Raw genomic sequence first — 25,995 nt, 5'->3', positions numbered from 1 at the left:
AGCAGGGCTCGGGCTACTGCAGATGTCAGGGCTTGGCAGAGGCCTTCCTGGGACATGGGGACTGGGCTGGCATTATCAACGGGAAGTAAGCTGGTGAGAAGTGCTCTTGAGAGGAAGGGAGACTAGGGACAAAGGTCCTATGAGCAGTGTGGTTGGACTTCACATCTTTTGGGGACAAGGGGGTGGAAGAGGTTGGAGATGGCTGGGAGCTGGGGTGTCAGGAGGCAGGTGGAGGGGCAGGGGGAGGGCTCCAAAATAGGACAGAAGCTCTTGATCCCTAGCAAGGTCATCTCTCAGAGCTCTGCTTTGGTGCTGCCATACCCGCTGAGCACTGGGCTGGTGGGACTGATGAGGTGCTTGTCCCTTGAGAGTGGACGGGAGACAGAGGCAGCAGGCCGAGTGTGTGTGTGTGTGTGTGTGTGTGCATGCACGCGCGCGTGCGTGCGGAGGGTGTGATCCAGGGCTAGCTCTTCCTGGGGGAGAAGCCACAGGGTTGGTGATGGGAAGACAGAAGGATCGAGGAAGCAGGGGCACTTTCAAGAGGGAGAGGAAATTTGGCAGACACCTGAAGGTGGTAGACTTGTGGGTACAGCCCGGTGGGGTGAAGGAGAGAGGTTCTTGGGGTTCTAGCAGCTGCTGACATGCGGCGCCAGCAGCCTGTGTGGCTCTGGCAGCACATCTGCCCCAACTCCTGGCACGGCTGGGGCAGATGACTCAGGCAGGAGTCTGACAGCAAGCAAGGCTGCTGAGCGGGATCACCAATCACATCCCAGCACCATGAGGACAGAGCGTTGGGTTCCGGCCAAAGCATTTTATTAGCACAACTCATTAGCCGTCCATTCTTGAATCTGGCGAGAGCACTCCAAAGTTACTACAAGGGCAGAGCTCCTGGAGAAACTCATCAGTCAGCCAGCACTGGTGGCCAGGGTCACCTTCTATTGCTTCTACACCTGGGACTCACCTATCTGCAGGGTCTGGGCAGCGACTGTTGAGTGATTATGTATACACGTGCGCAGTGTGTGCATGCCTTTGTGTGTGTGGTGGCATGCCACACATGTGATGGTACATGTGCATGCAGCACAAGCGTGTGATATGTATGCAGTGGGTGTTGCATGTGTGGTATTGCGTGTGATGGCAGGTGTATGGCGTGTGTGGTATTGGTTGAATGTCTGGGAAGTGACTGTGGGTCTGAGCACAGGGGCTTCATGTGGGCTGGCAGGAGGACAAAGGAAAGTAGCCTGGCGAAATGCATGATGGGTTTTGACCTATAGAACTGGGTGATATTGGGTCACCACGTTTGTGGAAATATCCAACAGCAGCATCAGGAAACAAATTCATCCACATAAGGGTCCCAGAGAGGACTTGTAACGTGCCCAGGTGGCCCAGAAGAACCAGGGTCCTTGGCCTGGCTGGCTAATTCCCTAGCCCTCCACACTACCCTGGACAGAATAGACATGGGGTTCCAGCTTTCCCTGAGCGCTTGTTTACAGAACAGGTGTCCTGAATTCCTGCTGAGGTTTCAGATTATGAGTGTTCCGTGGAACCCAAATCTCAATCTGGCATGACGCTGGTGACTCACACCTGTCAATCCTAGCTACTCAGGAGGTTGAGATCTAAGGATCATGGTTCAAACCTAGCCCAGGCAGGAAAGTCTATGAGACTTTTTAAAAAATCTTATCTCTAGTCTCCACTAAGTTATCCACACTCTAATCTCCAACTAACCACCTAAAACCTGGAAGTAGTGTGGTAACTCAAAGTGGTAGAGCACTAAGCTTGAGCCCCCAGTGCCTATGTCCTGAGTTCAAGTCCCACGACAACAAAAAGAATCTGAACCTGGATACAACCGAAGTAAGCCAAGGGGTCTACATTCTGGTGCGAAAAGACCAGGGATACCCAACCCACCCATGCAAGTAGGGCACCTGCTGTTTGATCTGGGCAGAGAAGATCTGAGTACTGAATTGGCTGGACCTTGTAGCTAAACACACTACTAAAACCTGAGGACAGGAGGCGCAGGCAGCAGGCACACTGGGTATTTGCAGAGTTCTTTGGGGCCAACATGGTAAGTGTTTACGATGGGTGATTCATGGGCATTGCAAGAGATCTGGTGGGACTGGAGGAGAAGCTGTAAGTAGGCTGCAGAATTCAGGGCTGAGTCCAGACAGCCTCGTGGGCTGCAAACTGGACAGCAGGGGGCTCCAGCCATGGTTTCCTCTGTCACCACCTTGAACTCGAGCTTCCTGAGTAAGCCCAGTGGGACAATGATGTATACTTGTAAGGAATTACATTCAGTCTGGGAGTCTTTTATTATTGCCCGATGCCCCCATTACACTATGCGTGTGGGATGTCCTTCGGAACACAGAATGCTGGAGGAAATGTGGTACCTGGAAGGTCAGATTCTCAAGGTCGGCATTTTATATCTATAATTGATGAAGGGGGCACTGATGGCTCAAGAGACCACGCTTTCCCTTCTGACCAGAACTTGCTTGAGTACGGACAGTGAGTAATGGCACACTCAAGAAAACACAGCTGACCACCATTTCCTCACACTAGTTGATCAGATAGGCTTGAAAAAAGGCAACAGAGATGGAAGGAAAGGGGAAGATGGGGCTGGGCCATCACAGAGAACAGAGGCAACATGGGCCAATCTGAACTGGGCTCCAGAACTGTGAGATGAGAAATTTGTATTGCCTTAACCACTCAGTGTGTCATAATTTGTTACGGCAGCAACAGAAAACTAATATACTACTAAAACGGAACACAAGCCTCGACTCAGCATTTCCACTCCCATCAGAAAAGCATGTCCAAAGCCACACTCAAAAATGCTTAGCACAGCACTATTTGCCAAGTCCCAAACTGGAAACCACCCAAATACCTATCAGCAGTGGAAAGGAGAAGTAAATCCTACATGGCAATGAGAGGAAATAAATTAGGACTGCATTCCATAATGTGGATAGACTCACAGACATACAAATACCTATGCCATCATCCCATTCTAATATCACAAAGCAAATTAATAATCTATGTGATCAGTGGTCACATAGCATGGTTGGTCCTTGTGGGTTTGTGGCTGGAAATGGCCCAAGGGGGTTTTTGGGGGTGAGTGTTGTAGGTACTGCTGTACATGTAGTACCCTTGTAAACCTTAACATGGAGTCATCCACTCAAAAGACGTCCAGTTGTTGCATGTATATTACATTTCAGAAAAAGCTTTTCAAAAGCTTCCCTCCATTTGCAGCAGGCATGTGATATAGTAATATAGATTGTGATTGCTTTCCACTGTTACTATGTGCAGATCTACATTTCTGTAACTTTTTTCTTAACCCATCATGCATATTAAGGCAGTGCTCTACCACTGGGCTCCCCCCCCCCCCAAAAAAAAAGCCTAATAAATATTTGACTTAGAAAAGGAGATGTAGTGGTAACAATCTTAGCACTTGGGAGACTGAGGTAGGAAGACTGCACATCGCAGGCCAGCCTGGGCTAGTGAGAACCTATCTAAAAAAAAAAAAAAAGCTGGAGGGGTGGGATGGGGGAAATCTTCCTTACCATCTGTTCCAAAGTTTCCATTCCCCTCAGCATTCATCTCCAGTTCAGGCTGAGAATAGACTTGATGAAATTATTTGATTGCACTCACTAATTATTCATTATTTCACTGCAGATATGTTGAATTAGGTCCCCAAAGGCAGGTACTTGCGTCTTGTCTCGGTCTTCAGCCCAGGAGACAAGATGCCAAGATGCCTGAGGCTAGATTATTTATAAAGAAAAAAAGTTGATTGAACTCACAGTTCCGAAGGTCCAAGAGCATGGTGCTGGGATCTGCTCTGCTTCTGGTGAGCGCCTGGTGCTCTGTCATATCACGATGGGATAGAGAAAAGGGAAGTAAGCGTGTGCAGATGCAGTGGGTACGTGAGGCAGACAGAAGGGAGGCTGACAACCCACTCTCATGGTAACTAATCCAGTGGGAGACCCCATTCACTCCTGTGAGCTGTAAAGTCTTGAGAGAACCTACTCAGTCCTCCCAGACAGCAATCCATTCACAAGGGTGGGGAATGCAAGACCTAATCATCTCCCTCCCCAAGACCCTCCCTCTTAAAGGCTCTTGACAGTTCCATCCTGGTTACACTGGGACCAAGTTTCCAGTCCATGCACTTTTGGGGGACAAATAATAGCAGCGTGGCAGGCACCATGAATTCATTTCATGGAGTACAAAATATTTAAGGCTATGACATCATGAATGTACAGACTTTGACTGGGTTCCCATTAAAAAAAAAAAGGGTAAGGTATGCTTAAGCTTTGTATTGATCACATCTCTCTTCATTGTTGTGTGGTGAGGGGCTAGGCGAAATAAATTCAAAATTCTCTTCCAGTTCTAAGACAAAGAAAAGAAGTAGGAGGTACTGTTCACAATGGTTTCTGAGACTCCAAAGACCCCAAAAGACCAAGGTCTTTCAAACTATGGAGGAATACACAGACCCTGGATCTAGAATGTACAGCACACAACCGGCTCCCAACGGCTGTGACTAGCTTCTTGCCTGGGCTGCCCTGGGCATGATCCGCCTATTTTACACTCCTATCATAGCTGGGATGACAGGCATGCACCACCATACTCTGCTTCTTTTGTTGAGATGAGACTGTTCATGATTCTTCTGGTCTCAGTCTCCCAAGAAGCTTTGAAGCTACAGGCCTGAGTTCCCTGGCCTGATTACATCTCTCTGAAGTCATCATCACATTCTGTTTTCAGAAGACCTGATTAAGCCACAGGCCTACTACCTAAATGTTTCACTTAGAAGAAACATTATTGGTTTTATTTTTTACTTCCCTGACTGAAAACAAACAAAAACTCAAACAACTTCACTATTGTTAAAGATAACATTCTATGTTAATCCACAGGAGTAAGAGCACCTGGGGCTCACACCTGGAATCCTAGCTACTCAGGAGGCTGAGATCTGAGGACCAAGGGCAGGAAAGGCTGATAGACTCCAATTAACCACAAAAAAAATCAGGAAGTGTAGCTGTGGCTTAAGTTGCAGAGTGCTAGCCTTGAGCCAAAAAGCTTAGTGACAATGCCCAGACCCTGAGTTCAAGTCCCAGGACCAGCGCGCGTGCGCACACGCACACACACACACACACACACACACACACACACACACACACACACACACACACGAGTAGCAATAGAATCTTCAAGACCACATTAAGTGGCCAATTAAACATTATTTTTAGCACTCCCCCAGCCCTCCCACCTGCCTACAATGGACCATTTTGGTCAACAAATAATGAAATATTTAGGCCCATTAAGGGCATACAGAGGAGCAGGATAGACAAATGGAACCTGGACTAAGGTCAAGAGAAGCATTTTCCCAATCGTAACACCTTTAAAATTAATACTGACAGCCATCTATCTGTAATGTTTCTAGTTCTTTTAAGATAAAGAATAAAGAAGTGAACCAAACTCAAACATCCTAAGGTGCTTGAAAGCAGGGGTGAGATGAAAGTGGATCATCCCATGCAGAAACAAGCACACAGTGTCATTCCTGAATCTACAGAATACAAATATAGATAGACTGGCAGATTCTCCGGGTTCATTTGTGAGGAAATAGTTTTGCTATTTGTGTATTTGGTTTTATATGGGCATTGTTTTGAAGTATAAACTTATTACAATTATTCTGAAAAACTTAAGACTCAGGAATCTGCAGAACACTTTCAGTAAGGGAACAAACAAAATGTTTCTTGGCTTTCAGTGTGAAAACACTTGGCAAATCTTGACTGAAATCATTACACTCCAACACCTACTCACATTCAGGTTAAGTCTGTAATCAGAGATGGTGATATAAAAGATACAGTCAACTGTCACTTAAAAATACACACAAATAGGACATGCTATACAATTCTCTTTTAAAATGTAGTCTGTATTATTTTTTTACCAATCAAAACACACATAGTATATTTTATTATAAAACATTAGGCAATGTTACTTTTGAGATATGCGATCTGAAAGGTCAGACCAGTATTTACCATCAGTATGAAATATCAGAGGAGTTACATCAGAAACCAACCAGACAAACCCAGCCACTGTTATAACATACATAGGGCTCAGTTCCAATTGAACCAGTGTCCCAGATTCAGACCCTGAGCGTCAGCAAGGGGTCCTGCAGAGGGCTTTCTCCAGCACTGGAGCTCTTGAGTTTAGTGTTTCAAAGGCAGGAACAGAGCCCTGCTTGGTCTGCAGACCCACAGCTGTCCGACTCTGCCCAGCCAGTGCTCCTAGACTGCTCTCTTACCCTGACAGGACTCTGCCCTCTAGAATCTGCACTTGAAATTGAAACCCAGACATGGGGGAAAGCGGTCATTTCCTTTTTGACCAATAACTAACCCAACAAAAGAAACAAACCTAGTTCAAATCCCAGATAACTATCAATTACCTGGTTTATAAAAATACATGTCCAAAATAGTTACTTCCAGGGTGTGTACAATATAAATTACAAAAATAAAATAGAAAAGATGAAAAAGTTGAGCACATTTTTTTTCAGCTCATTATCCAATACCAGCATTTCTCCACAGAGATCAGGTCAAAACCATCTGCCTTGCATCAGGACCCTGGCAAATCTAGGCTCAGGAGGGAGGACCCTGACATTGGGGTGAGGTATTTCTGTGGAGTTCTGTGACTGGTCCAGGTACACTGGCCTACCTGACAGAAGAGGGTCAGGACAGCGACCTTTCCATGCCAGCACAGGCTCCATTCATGACAACAGGCTTCTGGGACACACACAGGACTAGGTGAGCAGAAAGCTGCGCTGTGGCACCTTGCTCCACCTTCAGGTATCTCCTGGTAAGTGGGACCAGCCGAGCCTGACAGCAGTATACCTGTACATGGCTCAGGGCAGATCATGCAGTGCACAATACTCCCTACTGGTTTTCACTTCAAAGACAGATTTAGTGAGTTTTGATGTTTACATATGTGTATAGTGATGACTTTCTTAGGTATAACATTAGGCCTCCAGGGCTAAGCCACATAATAGGTATTTCTGCCTCTATCCAAGTTCAAATTTCCACTTCATACTTAAAGTATCTAAGTGACTTGATATAAAACCATTCCTTATTTCAAGATCAATTCTGTCCATCAAGGGTTCCAGTTTCCAGTGATAAGACCAACCGTTAAGATACAACTGCTGCAGAGAATCATATATTTCAGATAATACTTAAGATAAACTCTTATTAAAGGTCCTCCCAGAAACACATTCTATAGAACATTGGCCAAATAGCTTTCAAAATAACTGAACACAAGATATGAATTGCAACAACGTAAGCTCGAGGGAAAAATCATTCTGAGCACAGGTAGGCAAACGTAATCATTGTAACTCCATTTCTGCATTGACACATAAATACTCAGCATCTTTATGAATTTCATATAGAATTTACACATCAGAAAGTGAAAGAATCAATTTCAGGTGAGCAGTTTTAACCAGAAAGCATTCAAGAGTGAGTCACTATCCTCTAGGAGAATTTTCCAGAACATCATAGATTTCCCTTAGGAGAAGGAATTGTCTCCACAAAGTGGAGAACAGGCTTTTGAGGGGACCTGGCTTTTTTTCAGTGAGAAAGAAAAATGCGTTAGAATGTGCTGTTGGCCTTGTATTTCATCTTGAATGAGTGGATGAGCAAAGGGTATTGAGACCAAGTGTTATGTGTCTGATAAAGAACATGAAATAGTAGGGAACATTTAAAATTATTAAGAAATCCCAACCACCAAGAAAAAAAAAGATAAGACAGGATTCAAGGGTACTTACATCTTAAGCAGCACAAAACTGAAAATTTTTTCATGCAGTAAAGTGGAATCATCTCACATTAAACAATTTAGAGGAAACAGTGTCTTGGTTTTAGCAGTGATAATTCTCAGCCTGAAACATCACAAGTTTTTTTTTTAAAAAGCTATATTTTTATTAAATAGATTTAATGATATACTTCTGAAATACAAAAGATAGAATCATACCATAAAAGAGGATAATGTATTATGATGGTGGCCAATTAATACATATAAATCTATTTTTTTTTCTGGACAGACACCAAGTGACTTAAGAGGATTAAGAGATCATTCTAGAAGCAGCACTACCTGGAAGATTATTTGGCATTAAATACTGATTTCCAAAGTGCCAGGTGGGCAAGCCCAAGCAAGTGGTCACATGCACTAAGTCCCAACAGGATACAGATGAGGAGAAACTGTCACCATTATCACCACACGACTTGTAAAATGTCTTCTATTCTAATTGCTCACCTGAAATGATCTTGAACAAAATCTCTATAAGTGTGGCTCGTACTTTTTCTTCAGACATAATCGGCTTTGTTTTTATAATCTAGGCAGGCAATCCTATTAGAACCGAGTGGGGCAAGGCATCGTGTTTCTTACATGCAGAACATGGAGTTTTTCTATTTGGTTCCATCAACTCCCACACATTTTTGGGACGACCATGAAAGTGAACATTCCTCCACTGATGATGTTTCCTGTTCCCAACCTATCACCGACATCCTTCCAGGGGTCCCGTGGAGGCATCAAGACTGCTGTCTGTGTCTGAGGCCAGGGTCTGCTCGGTGGACATGGATGAGATGTCATTGATGGATGACGACTGAGAAGGAGTGGCGTTGCTACTTACTGCTGCATCTGTGCTAAGAAAACCAAATAGAATAAAATCTGAGGCACGACATTGCTGCAAATCCAGGCAATGAGATGTCAGGCCACTTCTTGGCTCTGTCCTTTTGCAGTTTCCCAGTCCTAGCTATTGTAAGAATAAGAAGTTAGTCGATTGTACTTTTTGGAGTTTCCCTTAAGTCTTCCTTTTGCTCCAGGATTTCATGTATTTCTGCCTTTCCCTGTGGTATGCCTCTTCCTCTTCAGTGGCTAAAGATGGAGATGGTCCCATATGCTCATGCTAACTAACTTAAAAAAAAAACCTTTATTTTAAAAGGAAATTGATGAATTTATCCTACAAGTATGACAACAAGGTTAAGCCTGAATAGGACCTGTGTCATCAAACATTTCAGTTATAACATAAGTTCCAATTCTACAGAGAAGAGCATCAACACCTGAATTGTCTGAAAAAAAAACCAACCAAAAAACCTCTGAAATAAATACTGCAGACACAACACACAAAGGAAAATATTAGTGGCCTCTTATTTGTTTTATTTTTGTTTATGAGTTCAGAAAATTGATATTTAATTTTTAGAGGAAAATGATGCTATCTGATTTCATAATATAACGTATTTTTTTAGTCTGGTTTGAAAAAAAATACATAGGCTTTCAGAGTTTAGTGTTTGTAGTTGTAGATTTGTATTCACAAATTCTAAATTCTTGCTAAGTTATTTTACCTCTAGATACCTGACACATATCATGTTGAATATAAAATTTAACAAGAAATAAGCTGTGCAACTTATACTTGTATGGCTGTTATTTCAAGTAGGATTAAGCAAATAACTATAACTTAAGTTTTATTTAGTAAGCAAAAAGAAATCCACATATATAGATTAAGACCATTGATAGCTAGGTCTCTCCCAATGATACAATTACCTAGTCATTAGATTTCTACCACTAGGCAAGCCAAGTATAAAAATTTTACAAACACAAAACAAATTCCATTTTACCTGGATTTATGTTAGCATTCTTCTTTTTGTCCTTTTTTTTTTTAAATAGTAACATTTGACCTTAGGGCCTTACACTTGCTAGGTAAGGGCTCTTACCATCTAAGCTACCACACCATTCATTTTCATTAATTTGTAAACAGGGTCTCATTTTTTACTGAGACTGTGATTTTTTTTGGAATGCAATCCTCCTGATTTCTGCTTCTCAAGTAGTTAGGATTATAAGCATGAGCTACCAAGCCCCTCGTTTGGTGGTTTCTTGTTTTATTTTATTTTTGTTTTTAAACAAAGAGCCAAGCTCACTGTAAGGACTCTAAAATGGAGCTGACCGTAGTTGTTGCAAGGATAGAATACAAACACCAATACAACCTGTAGGTCATGTCAGAAAGTGAGAGATGTCGTCACATAACACAGTTTTACTGGACGTTCATGTCCAGGGGTGGTCTCACAGGCATTTCCCACACTGCTGCGATTTATATAAGTTGATTAGGTAAAGAAAAGGATTGAACCAATCACTAACCTGAAGGTTGATCTTTTACTACACCGTTCTTGCTTCTTTCTTCCCAGTCCATTACTTCTTTGTAAATTAGTTCTTCAAATGGAAAGGCAAGTTAACATGCTTGGTCAGTGTCTCTGCATCTCTCAACAATGCTTGGGGGGGGGAAGGGTTGAGTGGGGGAAGGTGGGGGAGGATGGGAAAGGATGGGAAGGGGAAACAAAGGAGGAGGCTACAATGCTTGATAAAAAATGTACTCATTATCTTGCCCATGTAATTGTAACCTCTCTGTACGTTATTTTCACAATTAAAAAATAAGTAAAAATATATACACAAAAACCAAAAAAAAACAAAACAATGCTTCCAAATCACCTGAACCCTCCACAGACACTGTGATGTGTTATTTTAAGTGGTAAGACATGGTTAATTCACTAATATAGTCTACTAGGACATCCATATTTTGATCCTATATATATATAATTTTTTTTGGTCAGTCATGGGGCTTGAACTCTGGGCCTGAGTGCTGTCCCTCAGCTCTTCAGCTCAAAGCTAGTGCTCTACAACTTGAGCCACAGCACCATTTCCAGTTTTCTGGTGGTTTATTGGAGATAAGAATTTCTCCGCCTTTCCTGCATGGGCTGGCTTTGAACCGTGATCCTCAGATCTCAGCCTCCTGAGTAGCTAGGATTAAGGTGTAAGCCACTGGTACCTGGCACTTTTGTTGTTGTTGTTGTTTATTCTTTCTATCTTTCTTTCTTTCGGTGCTGGAGATCAAACCCAGGACCTTACATGTTAGGCAATTTTTCTACCATTGTGGCCCCAGAATCCATTGTAACTTTTCAACGAGACTATGAAGACAGCCAGTAAATGCAGGGCTGTTCTGAATCAGAGGAGCAGGAAGGGAGGAGAATGCACAAATGAACAGAGCAGTTCTTGTAGATATTTTAAAGGATTAGATGATTTTCAAGAATGTGTTTCTTTCCATCATTACTTGTGCATCTCCGGTGTCACCACCATCATCTACATGTGGGCTGCAGCCTCCTTCAGACTTAACAGAAATGAATCCATACACTTAAATCATGTCTTAGCAGTTTCCAACTTTCACTGATAAGAACAACTAATTTAACAGTGTAAGTTGTTAGGGGTTCCTAACATTTCAGCATTCATGAACTAACAGCACAATGCAAGCATGTACTTGGGTCTATGAAAGTGGTTGAATGCTGCATGTGTGCACACCCAATTCTGGGAAGGGTTCAGGCCTGGTTCTTTTGTTTTCAAGATAGTGTCTCAGTGCCTTTGCTTGGGGTGGTCTCAAAATGGTAATCTTCCTGTTTCTGCCTCCCAAGTATTTGGGATTACAGATATGCACCCAGCTGTGCACCCAGATATGGTGATGCCCAGCTCTGACCCTGCTTTTCGATGAATACCTGTTAGTCAGCATTTTTATACCAGTTTAGTTTTTGGTGGTAAGGTTAATCTTATGCTGATAATAATATCTTCTTGTCTATTTTTAATTGGCTATTTCCCCTCAAACTAGATTTTTAAAATATATACATGGCCTAAAACATAATGCATAAGTTCATATGATCCTCAGCCGGGATCCTTGGTATCTGCTTAGACAGGAAATTTTGTAGGAGGTTACTTGACAAATTTGCAACATGTTATCTAGATAAGTGTGATACAGTTACTGATTTTAGTTGACAAACCAGTAGTTGATACTGTAAAATCCAGTGAAAATACAAACAGTATACAGGTTTTCTTTAAACATTTTCAAGTTCTTTTTCAACTAAGCAGACAGAGAAAGAGGAAGGGCACTAGAGAATCTCTAGCTTCTTCCTAAGGGCTCAGGTCAAAATTTAAAACTTTCAGGATTGCAAAAACATGTCATCAGTAAGGTTCAAAGTGAACTCCTTTACCTTTCCATTCTTCAATTGCATGCTCTCTTTCTTCCAACTGGGCATCATAAATTTGAGGTGGTGGCTAAAAATGAAATGACATGTAAGATCAACAGTTCAAAGAACAATGAGGCATGATAAAAAAAGGTAACATCTCTTGAAATATTTCTACACTATGTGTGATATAGATTTAGTTTCATTAGCACATGGTTTATTAAAACAATTTTGTCAGACCTATGCTACTGTAGCAGTTTCAGAATCAAAACAAGGAAAAACAGGCAAAAAAAGAGAGCTGTTACTAATAATCGTCTTAACCACATGACTTTAGGACCCTCCACAGTCATCTGCCAGATGTGATCACAAAATTAATAACCACAGAGATTAAGCCCAGCACCACTATGTGAAAGCTGTTCTGTGCGTGGCGCTGTGTCATGGGCTTTGCTTGTATCCTCTTATTTAGGGCTCTGAATTGGAGAGGCAAAGTTCATTCACACAGCATTGCCATGGAAAATGGACATGAGCACCAATGCGGAAGAGAACTCCTTGTGCAGGAGGACAGGGAGGCCCAGATGCCTCAGAGAATAATATAAACAACCTTGTCACTTCTAGCAAGTCATTTAGTCTCTCTGGTTCAGGGGCCTGAGTAAGAGCAAAGTCCATGGTGTAAGGCCAGGCACAAAACAGATGCTTATTAAGTCATCATTAAACATCAGCTTTTGCCACAGGCAACTATGTCATCACCGAATAAGCATGTTCAGCCTCAATATCAAGGTATCCGACACAGGGTGTAGGCCTTTAATTTTGTACTCAGGAGCCTGCTGTTCATCTGTAGCTTTTCAGACAAACAGAGGGAGGATCTAGGAAAAGTAAGCCCTGCTTCTCATGTAGGTATCTTCCAAATGGACACTTAACTGCTTCCGCTTCTGCAGGATCATACCAAACAGTAATGTATGGGTGACGCAGGGCTTCATCCACAGAGATACGCTTGTCTGGATCGATCACTAACATTTTCGATAACAGATCTCTGGCTTGACTTGCTAAGGGGGAAAACAAATACTAGATTAGTATGCTTATGCTATTAGTCTGAAACAAAACCACATAGTAGAGAATTAAATGTGACAGCATAGACAGAATAGTGAGACATGTTCAAGCAAGAACAAAGAAGAGCCAAAGACTTCTAAGAAAAAGTGGCAACCATTTTTTTTTTTTGTCGGTTGTGGGGCTTGAACTCTGGGTCCGGGCACTGTCCCTCAGCTCTTTAGCTCAAGGCTGGTGCTCTACCACTTGAGCCACAGCCCCACTTCTGACTTTTTCTGCTTATGTGATGCTGAGGAATCGAACCCAGGGCCTCACGCATGCAAGGCAAACACTCTACCACTGAGCCACCTTTCCAGCCCTGTTGAAAACATTTGTATTGCTGAATATTAATTGCACAAAATCATGTATGTAAAGCGTTTTAATTGTTCTCACCTGCCAGGGAAGGCTGCATGTCTCTTAGTAAGACAGACTTATTATACAGCCCAGGCTTATCTCAAACTCTTCTTGCCTCAGTCCCTGGAGTGCTGGGACGATAGGAGTGTACCACTACTATGCCACACTCAGTTTACAAAGCTAGAATCTTCATTTAAGTGTTCTTTATAGCTGAAAACTTTAAAATCGGATTGCCGATTCAATACAAAATAATTTGAATGTTTTAATTTTGGCCAAAGCAAGACATCTCTTAGCCTTTAAGCTTTCTCTCTGTAATATCTTGACACAGGCAGACATCTAGGCTTTGTTTCAGGGTTTCAACTAGCTTATCTCCTAGTATGCACAGGTTTTAGAGTACAAACATGGATAAACAGCATCATCTGCATCAGAATAAAAGGACATCTTACTTTTTATTTTGTCTCGTTCAGATTCTGATGGAAATATCCAATCTGGAAAGAGTTCTTCAAACTTGATTCCAGGATACTTTGGTCTGTTTTCTACATAATTCCTCACAGTTGGCTGAAGTTTCTTCATGAACTCTGATGACGGTGTTCCTAGTTGCTCAATTACTTTATTCCACTGATCAATATCTAAGGAATCTCTTGAGGAAAATAAAACTGACGTGCCTTATAGTCATATTGCATGTGATATTACCATTCAAAGAAAAATTATTTTTTTATACCTATGGCCAAGTAAGCAACTATGCCCCATACCTCCTCCCCCAACCAGGTCTGTAGAAGCATTTGGATCTAAATAGGTAAAGTTTGGACTTCCAAATTAAGAGTACTTAAAAAAAAACACCCACATACTCTGCATCTATAAACTATGATCACAACTTATTAAATCAAAACAATGAGATTTATTTGCCTTCCTAGTCTAGTTCAAAATAAAATTATGACAGAGATGATTAAGTCTGTGGTAGAAATGATTAAACATGATATTAGGTGCACATTACCTATGAAAAATTCACACTAAAGCTACACAGCTCTCTAAGGAAGAGGAATATGAGAGACCCATCTGATCTGTTATAGGTGGGCAACTGAAGTCCCATGGGACAGGCTAGCCAAAGATGACAGAGTGAGTGAGGGGGGTAGAAGCAGGGCTCTGGCCTTCCTGCACTATGGGCCTGGGCCTTTCCCACATGAACATATTCCTGAGACTGAGCAGCAACAGCTTTCAATTGTCATTCTGTTTTAGTTGGCATGGACCCAGCTCCACCATTCCTGTGAAATCTAGTAATGCACTTTACTTCCTTTCAAAGTACAGGACCTGGGTTTCAGACTCAGGTGTCAGGGAAGGCAATCTTCCTCAGGGCAGCCTCGATATTTGCACAAAGCAGAAGGTAACCGGCCCTGCCTAGTTCACAGGGTGCTTGTCAGGCTTGGGGTTACTAGGATGGTGTGTGTGGAAAGTGATATTGAACCTGAAAATAAAGCTGGGGGTGGGGGAATCATATAAACAACAGCTCAAAAAGGTGATTGACTGAGGCATTTCTTAGGAAACAAACTTAGGTCATTTTGAAATCCTTCAGTACATAGACATATAAACTCATCTTCTTTTTTTTTGGGGGGGGGTGTCCATCTTTGGGCTTGAACTCAGTGCCTGGGTACTGTCCCTGAGCTTTTCTGCTCAAGGCTAGAGTTCTACCACTTGAGCTACAATTCCACTTTTGGCTTTTTGGTAATTAATTGGAGATGAGTGTCACAGACTTTCCTGCCTGGGAAGTCTTTCAACCTTGATCCTCATAGCTCAGCCTCCCGAGTAGCTAGGATTATAGGCTTGAGCCACTAGCACCTGGCTAGACATAATGCTTTTTCCCTCCCATAGGAGAACACAGCCAGTTTTTTCTTTTGTGGTTGCTAGTTGCTAGTACTGGGGCCTGAACTCGGGCCTCACACTTGCTAGGTTGGTACTCTATCACTGAGTCACATTCTAGCACAGCCACTTTGTTTTGATACTGCTTCAGTCCCAGTAGCGATCATGCCATTTCTTCTGTTTGCACAGGTATCTCCTTTGATGAGTTATCTGTACTGGCCAGGCCCAGTGGCTCAAAGCTGTAATCCCAGCTACCTGAGAGGTAGAGATTCTGAGGATCATGGTTTGAGGCTAGCCCAGGAAAAATAAAAAAACGTAGCAACACCCCATCTGAACAAGTAAACTGAGTATGATAGTACATATTTGTCATCTCCCTTATGTGGGAAGCTTTGGTAGGAGGATCACAGCTTAAGTCTGGCCCAAGCCAAAACCAGAGAACTTATCTGAAAAATAACCCAATATGTACAGAGGCTGGAGACATGGTTTGAGTGATAGAACATTTGTCCAGCAAGTGTAGTGCCCTGAGTTCAAGCCCTAGTACTGAAAAATAAAAAGTTACCTACACTTCTGTCTCTAATTCCCAACCTCTCATTCCTTCCTAAACATGTCTTCACTGGGCTATGAGCTTCATGAAAATTCTGCTCATCAGGGCCATCGCTATATCCAATGGTCAATTATCAGCCCTCATTTTCTTCCTTTTTCCCTCTCTATCTAAGCGCTTGTGACCAGCTCAAGAATTCAGTGCTATTAACAGACTGATGACTCCCACATTTACTTCTTTAGTCTAGATCTCTCACTGCAATTTTACACTTGATATTTTTACTAACTGGTATTTCCAGACTTCCACAAGGCCAATGGACAGGTAGACCTTCAAAGTAGATGGGAGTATAGGCCCTGCTCTCTGCCTGGAGTGAGCTTCTGCCACGTCCCAGTAGACAATGAACTACCTCTGGGAGGTCTCCTTCTCTGTCCTCTTTTACCCTAACCCTGCTGCGTTTGAGAGCCTTTCATAACCTAACGTAGACTAGAAACAGGCAGAGGTGCTCCATACAGATCTGATGGATTATTATAATGGTACAGGCTCATTTTCATAGATGTCAGCAATGGCGGGAAGGAAAAGACACAGGCAAGCCTGGTGGATTTCCTGGGTGTGGTATATACACCATTGTTATTTAACTGTCACGATCTTGTCCAAGACTCAGAGGAGCCCAGAATGTCTCACGGACGTATGGCTGCCACAGTGGAGTCTGACCCTGGGCTCAAACTGGCCTGCTTAAAGCTTTCTCTTAGGCAACAGTGGGGACAAGAGTTCCTTTTCTCCTCAGGTCAAAAAATCTAAAGACTCTGAGAACCACAACTTGACTTCTGTGACCCAAAATTTCACTTAATGTTTGAAAAATCTGGCAAACTTTCTTTAGAAAAAGAAACTAACATTACTTGTAAAACATTGATTCATGACCATGCAACATGTTAACATGGAAAGTATGAACTTTAAACTATTAAAATGCACTAAGGTACCTACATTCTTCATGTTTGTATAGTTTGGAGAAAATATGTTTAGTAAAACAAGAAAAGGCACACAATGAATAAAAATTAGGACAAACTACTCAGTAAGTATTTTAAAATTATTAACTTCTAGAATACCCCGATTTTTCTTCTAAGACTTCCTTATAGTTTGAAACAAGTGAATCTAAGGTAGGACTACAGAAAAGTTCCAGAAAAATTATTAGAACAAAATTAAATGCTCTATTTAACTTCACATCTTACATAATCTATGGTGTGGAAAATGTAAAGGAGGGTAATAGAAAATACTTTCATTCCAAGTCCATGTGGTGAAGAATTCGTACAGAGTGTGATTTCCTTTAAGTTAACATTGATCTGCTACCAAAGAGAGACCATTTTGAGCTTTCATAGCAAAAACAAAATAAAAATTAACGGAAATATTACAAGATTAGAACACAAAGGAAAAGGGCAAAAAAAATATTAAGATGGAAGAAGGACTATGAGGAAAGAAAGCTCTTATAACTGTTATAGTGTTTATCCTCCTGTGTGCTGTGCTGTATTGCTGTATTTGCTCACCACTGTGTGAGTTAATCTTTTGTATTTAATGCCTTCCATAGTAGGTTGGAGCCTTTTAAATGCCCATAAAACATCAGCAAAGTAACAAACTAGAAAAACTCACATTTGTTCCTCACAACTTTTTTTTTTAACTTAGGTCTCAGATAGTATGTTTTTATTCTTACATTAAGGGAAATACTTTAATGCATACCAACAAAGAACAAAACATTTTGATTGATTCAATCACACAAGCGTATTAGCTCATTAATTTAGATAGCATCTTTCTTAATAGAATTAATGGAGTGAACTAACTTATACAACAGTATTTTCATTTAAATATCAGAATACATTTATCAAAAAGTAAATGATTTCTTCTACACATCTAGCTATTTTTTATAAAAATTAGGAGCTAACATAATTGGCTTAACATAACTCCAAGTCTCCATAGAACCAACACAGGTAGTTAAGAAGAAAATGTAAAACGGAGCCATTTGGTTTGTGACATTAACTTAACATACACCACAAAGCCCCCTGAGAACACAGTGTGGAGCGTGACATTTCCTTCTGAGCATCTGTAAGTAGGTGCGCTCATGCTGCCCATATGGAAAGCATGGCCAGGGTCAAGGTCTCGGGGAAGGATACGGTCAGTGCCTTGGAAAATCACACAACCTTTCACCAGCTCTCCCATGATGCAACCCACTGACCAGATATCAACTGAAAATAAAATGAAATGATAAAATTATGAAGTGCCATGAACAAAACAAAAGTGAGGAGAAAAGGAACTCTAACGGTGTACTACACACACAAATATGGAAAAGTAAGTTGCTAGCTAGGGGTGAACCGTTTATACAGTATGAGTGATTGCTGACCTCTATTTTAGCCTTCAGTTTGCAGCAATCTGGGGCCTTAGTGCCAAAGATTCCAATGCTTTACAGCTTAAAACACACAAAAAAACAAAAACCAGAAAAAAGAAGTAGCTATGAACATAAAGCTCAGGGGCACACGCCCGTCCCACACCCAGCCAGCCAAGTGCTGGGTGTCTCCCTGTGAAGGATACAGTCTCTTCCTGGAAACAGGACTTTATGGAGGACCATTTCTGCCATGATGCACCCGACAGACCAGATGTCCACTACCAAACACCAGGTGATTAAAAGCCAGCTAGAGAGCCCCACATCTCTTTTCTCCAAACCCCCTCCCAATCAAGACCAGGCACACTACACATTAGCTTGTCAGTGGGAGCGCTGGTAAAAACCCAGCACGTCACTTTTTTCCTTTTTTCTTTTTTTTGGGGGGACGGAGGGAGGGGCACTGGACCTGGGGTTTGAACTAAGGGTCTGAGCGCTGACTCTGAGCTTTTCTGCTCAGGCTAGTGCTCTACCACTTGAGCCACAGCTCTACTTCTGGCTTTTTGGGTACTTAATTGGAGATAAAAGTCTCATGGACTTTTCCCCGGGCTGGCTTTGAACCCTGATCTTTACATCTCAGCCTCCTGAGCAGCTAGGACTATAGATGTGAGCCACCATCACTCCTGGCTGAATAATAATTTCTAAACAGCCAATCAGAAAAGAGCAGTGCTCAGGAGGCAATGGACTGGGCTCAGGGCGGGATCCAGGCTAAGCACAACAACATAGTGTTGGCCTCTCTTGTGGACCGGGCGCAACCCCATGCCTCAGTATCATTGGCAGAGGTGTCTACGTGCTGCTGTGGGTGGGCACATATGAGGGAAAGAGAATGGTGGGTTTGACTCTCTCCTCTTCTCCAGCATGCTCATGGAGCTGGGCCTCTCAGAGCAGTGGTATAGATTACAAAGCACTGAAATGAATGCACACACTCATTCCAGAAGACTCGAGCAAATGTGATCTGTTAAAAGCTAACTTTCAAAGAACACGTTGCATTATTCCATGTATAGTAAATTTAAAAAATAAGTATATTCACTCTTTGCTTTGGGAATAAGGATAATGTGTGGGTTAAGACACAGCCAGGGCACTTGGGGAAGGCCCTGGGGGTTGCTGGTTATGCGGGCACAATCAGAGCAGGATGCACACGCAGAATGTGCACACTTTTCTACTACAGGCATATTACATGTTGATTAGAAAAGGTTCAAATATATAATTTTGAAAATGAAGGATTTTAGCTAAGGGAATACAAAATTAAGAACTGACCCATGGATTGCGATAACTGATGTGCAGCATATGTTTCATATGCTTTTAAAGAGAAGAAACTAGTGAGGACCACCAGTACTAGTTTTTTGTTGTTGTTGTTGTTTTTTTGTCAGTCATGGGGCTTGAACTCAGGGCCTGAGTGCTATACCTGAGCAATTTTGCTCAAGGCTAGCATTCTACCACTTGAGCCACAGTGCCACTTCCAGTTTTCTAGTTGTTAATTGGAGATAAGGGTCTCACAGACTTTCCTGCCTGAGCTGGCTTTGAACTGCAATCCTCAGCTCTCAGCCTCCTGAGTAGCTAGGATTATAGGAATGAGCCACCGGCACCCGGCCAGTGCTAGTTTTAAGCATCACAGCTTGCATAGTTGTCTGTACTCACCATTCTCCTTGTAGCCCATGCCCAGGATGACTTCAGGGGCCCGGTAATAGCGAGTTACCACGTAGGGGGTCATCATAAAGTTGGTGCATGCTGTCCGGGCCAAGCCAAAGTCAAGGATCTTTAGGGTGCAGTCTGATTTCACTACAATGTTGCTAGGCTTCAAATCCTAGGAAAAAATTGGTTTGAATTCATAAAATGAACCAAAGATAGAGACCCAATTTCTCACAGGTGAGGAGCTGTAAGTCAGTGACTTCTGTGTACAGAAGACAGGTAGAACTAGGCAAGTTGGAACAATTTTGGAAAATCCTACTTGCAAATGTTAAACTCATATAAATTAGCTTGAAGAAGTTAGATAGGGAAGGCTTGATATACACTTGTAATCCCAGCACTTGGGAGAGGGACGCAGAAGGGTCAAAGTTCTAGGCTAGCCTACCCTTAAAGTTTGCAAGATCTTGTCCCAGACCCAAAAGAAACCAAAAGCAAAAATAAAGAAATCTCCCACTTCCATTTCTCCTTTGCTTAAAACTCAAGAGCTTGCAAACCCCTTCCCAGTCCCTGGGTCATCCTGCTCATCTCTTTTTTCTTATCTCCACCACCCATTCCGTCCTCCACATACTGCTCCTCCACCACTCCATAACCCACTCCAACCTATCAACTCATCAGTCAGGAACTGCACTGTTCAATAGAAATATAATGTGAACCAGGTTTGTAATTTATACTTTCTAATAGTCATGTTAAAAAATGTAAACAGAAACAGGTGAAATTAACTTCCATAATGTGTGTCATCTAACCCAGTATCTATACTATTATCATTGTAGATCATAACTAACACAAAACATCATTAGCGTCTCATATTCTTTTAATTATGCTAAGACTATGAAGTCAAGGATGTATTTTCTAATTATAGCCACTTCTGGCTAGTGGCTCAATGTTTGTTTGTGGCTGGAGGCTACCACACTGGATAGCCCAGGTTCAGACTTCTCTATCTCTGGAGTCTTCTTGTGGCTCTTTCTCCACTTGGAAGAGGAATTTCGCGACTGCTTATTTCAACTTTCTTCTGTCAAAAGGACTTAACACTCTACCACCCATGTCACTGGCTCCACAGACTGGATGTAATACATTAAATACCTGTTCTTTTTTTTTTTTTTTTGATTTTGGGTCTTGGGCCTAGGCACTGTCCTTGAACTTTTTCACTCAAGGCTAGAGTTCTACCACTTTGAGCCGCAGTGCCACTTCTGGTTTTCTGGCAGTTAACTGGAGATGAGTCTCACAAACTTTCCTGCCTGGGCTGGCTTTGAATTGCAATCCTCAGGTCTCAGCCTCCTAAATAGCTAGAATTATAGGCATGAGTCACTGGCACCTGGCAAATCCTGTTCTTTTTACTGGCTCCTACACCTCTTCCCTGACTGTGGGAAGACATAGTTCTCTCACTGTTCCCCAAGACTCAGAAGCCTTACCTGGCATAGAGGACACTGAGAAAATGTTGAATCAATGCACATACTCAACGACATTTTTCAACACCTAACACAATAACTCTATCCCCTCCTCCCCCCATAACATAAGGGCCTTCCTTTGCACTGATGCTCACACTGTAGGCCCTCCCTCAAGCTTCAGAAATCTGACTGCCCAGCTTGTACATTCACCTTAGAAACTGTTACTTCTAAATAACTTCCATCTTTTCTCCTCACAGTATTCAACTATGTAGCTTAAAGTCAAATTGGAGGGTTACTGCCACATGGTTACCTCACGGGTACTTAAAAGTGTGAATCTTAGCACCTGACTGGAAAGCTTCCCAAGTGACAGGCCACAAAGGTGTTGCAGGGATGCCTCAAGATGATGATGCTGTGAAGTTGTTCCCAGGATATGCTGAGAACCTATTAAAATCTATAAAAACTGCAATTATGCTTTAATACTGTCAGATGCTCTCTCCGAAACTCCCTGAATCCAGTGACATTTGAATGGGAAATTGATAAATTGATATTTAAAATGCAATAAAACAAATGTCTGGCTGCGGATGTTGATCAAGTGGTAGAGCACTTGCCTAGCAAGCATAAGGCCCTGGTTCAATCTTAAGCGCATGCGCGCGCACACACACACACACACACACACACAGATACATACACACATACAAACACACACACACACACACACACACACACACACACACACACACACACACACACACACACACACACAGAATGCAACCAAATTTCTACCAGGCCATCTACAGAGGTCCTCCAGCCACTTTAGTCCACCTGCAAGTATTGTGCAAATACTTCCATTTCTCAGTATCAGCTGGAGATTGGTTCTAAGATTTCCATGGATATAAAAGCCCAAAGACCCTCAAGTCCCTTATATAAAATAATACTATGTTCTATGCATATCATCTTGTATACTTTAAATCATCTCTAGATGAATTATAATGCCTAATACACTGGAAACGCTATGCAAATAGCAGTTACATTGTATATTTTGGGGAATACTGACAAAAATGTTTGTATGTGTTCAGTACGATGTTTTTTGTTTTCCAAATATTTTTATTTGCAGACAGCTGAATGCATAAATTTAATAAAATTAAAGGTATATATCATTAAGAGGAGAAATAGAATGGCTTGTTAGGAATCTTTTATTTTTAATTTAGGAGCCTAGTGTTGTTTTTAAAGTGAACGTACCACCACAATTTGTATCATTTGAACTCACCACTAGGTGGCAGCAAAGGCTTCACTTTAGAATAACAACTCTGGAGGCCAGACTGATGCTTATCAGCATACAAGGCCCCAGGAGAATGGGATATGGACTCCTCTCCTGGCCTTGTGCCACAGACTCGAGGCTCCCAGGAGGGGCCATGTCTCTGCTTTTCCTGGGTGAATGACTCCACCACCGCAGGAGGCCTCCATTTAGTGGCTGTGATGGACCGACCTTTCCTGGCACCTGAGATATCAGGAGGAATTAATACTGTTAAACCTCTGAATGCTTCTCTATTAACAGGCATCACTGTCCTTGTTCCCACTACTTCCTTTCCCACACAGACTTCAGGTCAGAGAAGAGGCTCTTACTGCTGGGAATGATCTAGATAGATCTAGACAGCCTGTCAATAAAATTAGCATAGTAGTAATTCAAGGAATGCTAAGAATACTGGTTTTCAATAATACTGTATTTCTCTGCCTTCAGTCTCAACATTTTAAGTGCTTAAAGATTCTACGATGGTCTGCTTTATATAGCAATACAAAAAATTATAAAAATAGCTTAGAAAATTATATTATACCTCCCTGTTTTTTTTGTTTTTGTTTTTTTTTTCCCTTGCTGGTACAAGGTTTGAACGTAGGGCCTCACATTTGTTCAGTATGCTTGCTTGGCTGGCAATCTACCACTTGAGATATGCCTCCAGTCCTGCTTTCTGCTTATTTTGGAGATAGCGTCATTCAGACTTTTCTGCACAGACTGGCCTCAAACTCTGATCCTTCAGTTCTCAAGTTTCCTTGGCAGCTAGAATTTCAGGACTGAGCCACTGGCATCTGGCTTTCCTGTTTCATTGTTTTGTTTTTTTGTTTTTTGCTGGTCATGGGGCTTGAACTCTGGGCCTGAATGCTGTCCCTCAGCTCTTCAGTTCAATGCAAGTGCTATACCACTTGTGCCACTTCCGGTTTCCTGAATGATTTATTGGAGATAAGAGTCTCACAGATTTCCCTGCCCAGGCTGGCTTTGAACCGTGATCCTCAGATCTCAGCCTCCTAAGTAGCTAGGATTACAGATGTGAGCCACTGGTGCCTGGCAGCTTTCCTGTTTTTTAAATTCTGCTACCCGACAGTGCTGGCAGTATCTTCATACTTATCTTCATAATTTTCTCTTTATTTTCCTTGATCATTACAAAAGGGATTTTTTAAAAAACAGAGTAAAGGGTATTTGGGAGTTCTTTGTCCTATTCTTGCAGTTTTCTCAAAGTTTTAAGCTACTTTAAAATTTAAAAAAAAAAAATTTTTTTTTGTGTAGAAAAAGATATGTCTATAGTGCTGGCTTACACAGGGACTGGACAAGCTAGGTACTCCACAAACGCTTTCTCATCTGGCTGTTGTTTTGAAACACATGATTTGATAGTTTATTTGAATTTTCAATATTGCCAAATTTAAAACAAAGTTCTTCTCTATCTAAAGGATTATAATAACTGAATGTTACTTTAAAAATAAAATCATTATGTCATTACTTACTCTATGAATGATACCAGCTGAATGCAGATGTTTAATACCACAGAGCATCTGGTAGAGAAGGTAGGACATTCTTTCATGGTCCAGCTCCATATGAATAACCTGACATAAGTTAGCATCCATTAATTCCATAACCAAATACCTGAGGATAAAAAATCAGCCATTACATGACAATGACACCAAATTCCTTATGGTTATTCAATCAAACATTTTATGAAACAGTAATAGCTCACTATCTAATCACTCAATTAGCTAAAGTAAAAAAAAAACTCAATGCATTTTTAAGGAGTATTTGGAAAGAAAATTTAACTGTGTAAAAATTTTCCAAAGAATGTATTTTTCAAGTTAAAAATCAAACATTATCTCTATCATGGCAAATAAAATTTTGCACAAATTTTCCTACTTGTTTTTCCTCTACTTGATCATTCTTGCCAGCATTAAGCCATGCTGGTAAGAAACACAACATTTATAAAGAAAGTCTTAACAAATGCCCTATTCTGGTGGAGGACACTGATAACTGGGAGTAAGCAGGGGGAGGGGAGGACATGTGGGAACTCCTATCTTCTGCTAAATTTTGCTATGCATCTGAATTGCTCTAAAAGTAAGAGTTTGTTTTTAAAAAGTGATCATAAGAGGAAAAGAAAACTTCCAACCTCACTTCCCCACAAGTTTCCTCTCCATTTCAATGTCCAGTCTCTTTCCTTAACCTTATTATCCACCATAATCTCTCATGTGGATAGCTGCAGAAGCCTCTGTTCCTAATTGGGTTTCTGTGTCTCCACTTTACAGAGGTTTCTACTCAGAAACCAGTTATTCTTCTAAAAAAAAAACAAGCCAGGCAAGCTAATAACTCTACCGGAAATCTTACTCTGACTTGCCTTAGTAACCTAGGGGCCCCTGTAATGTCCATCTTCTCCTCCTGCTCTACTGGCCACATTGGCTTCTTGACTGGCACACGAAGCATGTTCTACTGCTGCTCTGCCCCGACCATCTCCCTTGATCTCCACTCCACCTCACCACAAAGACCTCTGGGACTAACTCATCTCCTCCAAGACTTCCTTTACATATCACCAACTTACTGAGGTCTTTCCCCAACTAGCCTGTCATGGTTCATTTTGAGTGTCAACTTGAACAGATCAGGGAATACTTTACCTAGAAGCCTGCTAGAGCCTTATTTAGGGTTTGTGTGGGAAGGTGTTTGTAGAGGTGATAAGTATGTGAGTCTGAATGTGGGTGTGTGACATCCAATCAGCCAAGGGCTGCAACTGGTTAACTAGTCTCTTCTACATGAGCTGAGACAGACTTCTACTGCTGGCTTTGGACATCAGAACTGTGGGCTCCCTAGTTCTAGGACTAAGACACCAGTGGTCTCTGAGGTTCTCAAGCATTGGGTCTTAGATGGAAAGGTATACACTGGCTTCTCTAGCTCTGTGGCCTTTGCATTTAGAGCAAGCCATGATAGCATCTCAGCTGCTACCTCACAGAAGGCTCCCCCTCCCCCATCTCTCTCTCTTTCCCTCCCTTTCACTCTCTCTCTCCCCTACTGGCTCTCTCTGGAGAACCCTTCCTATTTAAAATTGTAGCATGAATCCCAACCTCCCAACACTAACCCAGCTTGACTTTTTATCCAAACACTGAATATATTCTAGGGAACTACATACTTTCCTTACCTATTTATTATCTTTCTTCTCTGGCAGAATCTAGGAGGGTGTTGGCTACCTAAAATTTGTAATAAAGGGAATTTTGCTTCCATTTGTCACTAAGGTACACTAACTCCAAAAGAGCATATAGCACGTGGTGAACAATCATTTGTTCTATGATTGAATACACCAATAAATGTAGGATCAAGTTGAACATCAATATGGTAGACTATTATTTCATCTCACT

The 25,995-nt window shown here is 41.8% G+C and overlaps 1 protein-coding gene across 5 annotated transcripts in view; it reads right to left on the bottom strand.

Annotated features, from left to right (window-relative positions):
- Positions 1 to 5,887: 5,887 nt before the first annotated feature.
- The window catches only part of Mapk9 (mitogen-activated protein kinase 9), a 40,360-nt gene continuing 20,252 nt past the window's right edge, over positions 5,888 to 25,995 (bottom strand). For 2 of the 5 annotated variants that reach the window (XM_042688817.1, XM_042688819.1), the window contains 8 exons: positions 24,112 to 24,250; positions 19,907 to 20,072; positions 18,006 to 18,077; positions 13,898 to 14,080; positions 12,933 to 13,057; positions 12,042 to 12,105; positions 10,150 to 10,221; positions 5,888 to 8,655 (listed from right to left, as the gene is read on the bottom strand). In XM_042688817.1, coding sequence (XP_042544751.1) covers positions 8,513 to 8,655; positions 10,150 to 10,221; positions 12,042 to 12,105; positions 12,933 to 13,057; positions 13,898 to 14,080; positions 18,006 to 18,077; positions 19,907 to 20,072; positions 24,112 to 24,250 — 964 coding nt within the window. In that variant the 3' untranslated portion in view covers positions 5,888 to 8,512. Of the gene's footprint in view, positions 8,661 to 10,149; positions 10,222 to 12,041; positions 12,106 to 12,932; positions 13,058 to 13,897; positions 14,081 to 18,005; positions 18,078 to 18,420; positions 18,493 to 19,906; positions 20,073 to 24,111; positions 24,251 to 25,995 lie in introns of all 5 variants that reach the window. The other 3 variants (XM_042688818.1, XM_042688821.1, XM_042688820.1) reach the window with 3 other exon arrangements.

The sequence above is a fragment of the Dipodomys spectabilis genome, unplaced genomic scaffold (assembly GCF_019054845.1).
Source record: "Dipodomys spectabilis isolate Male_0828 unplaced genomic scaffold, ASM1905484v1 ptg000119l, whole genome shotgun sequence".
NCBI classification, from domain to species: Eukaryota; Metazoa; Chordata; class Mammalia; order Rodentia; family Heteromyidae; genus Dipodomys; species Dipodomys spectabilis.
This window is presented reverse-complemented; position numbering and strand designations above follow the sequence as displayed.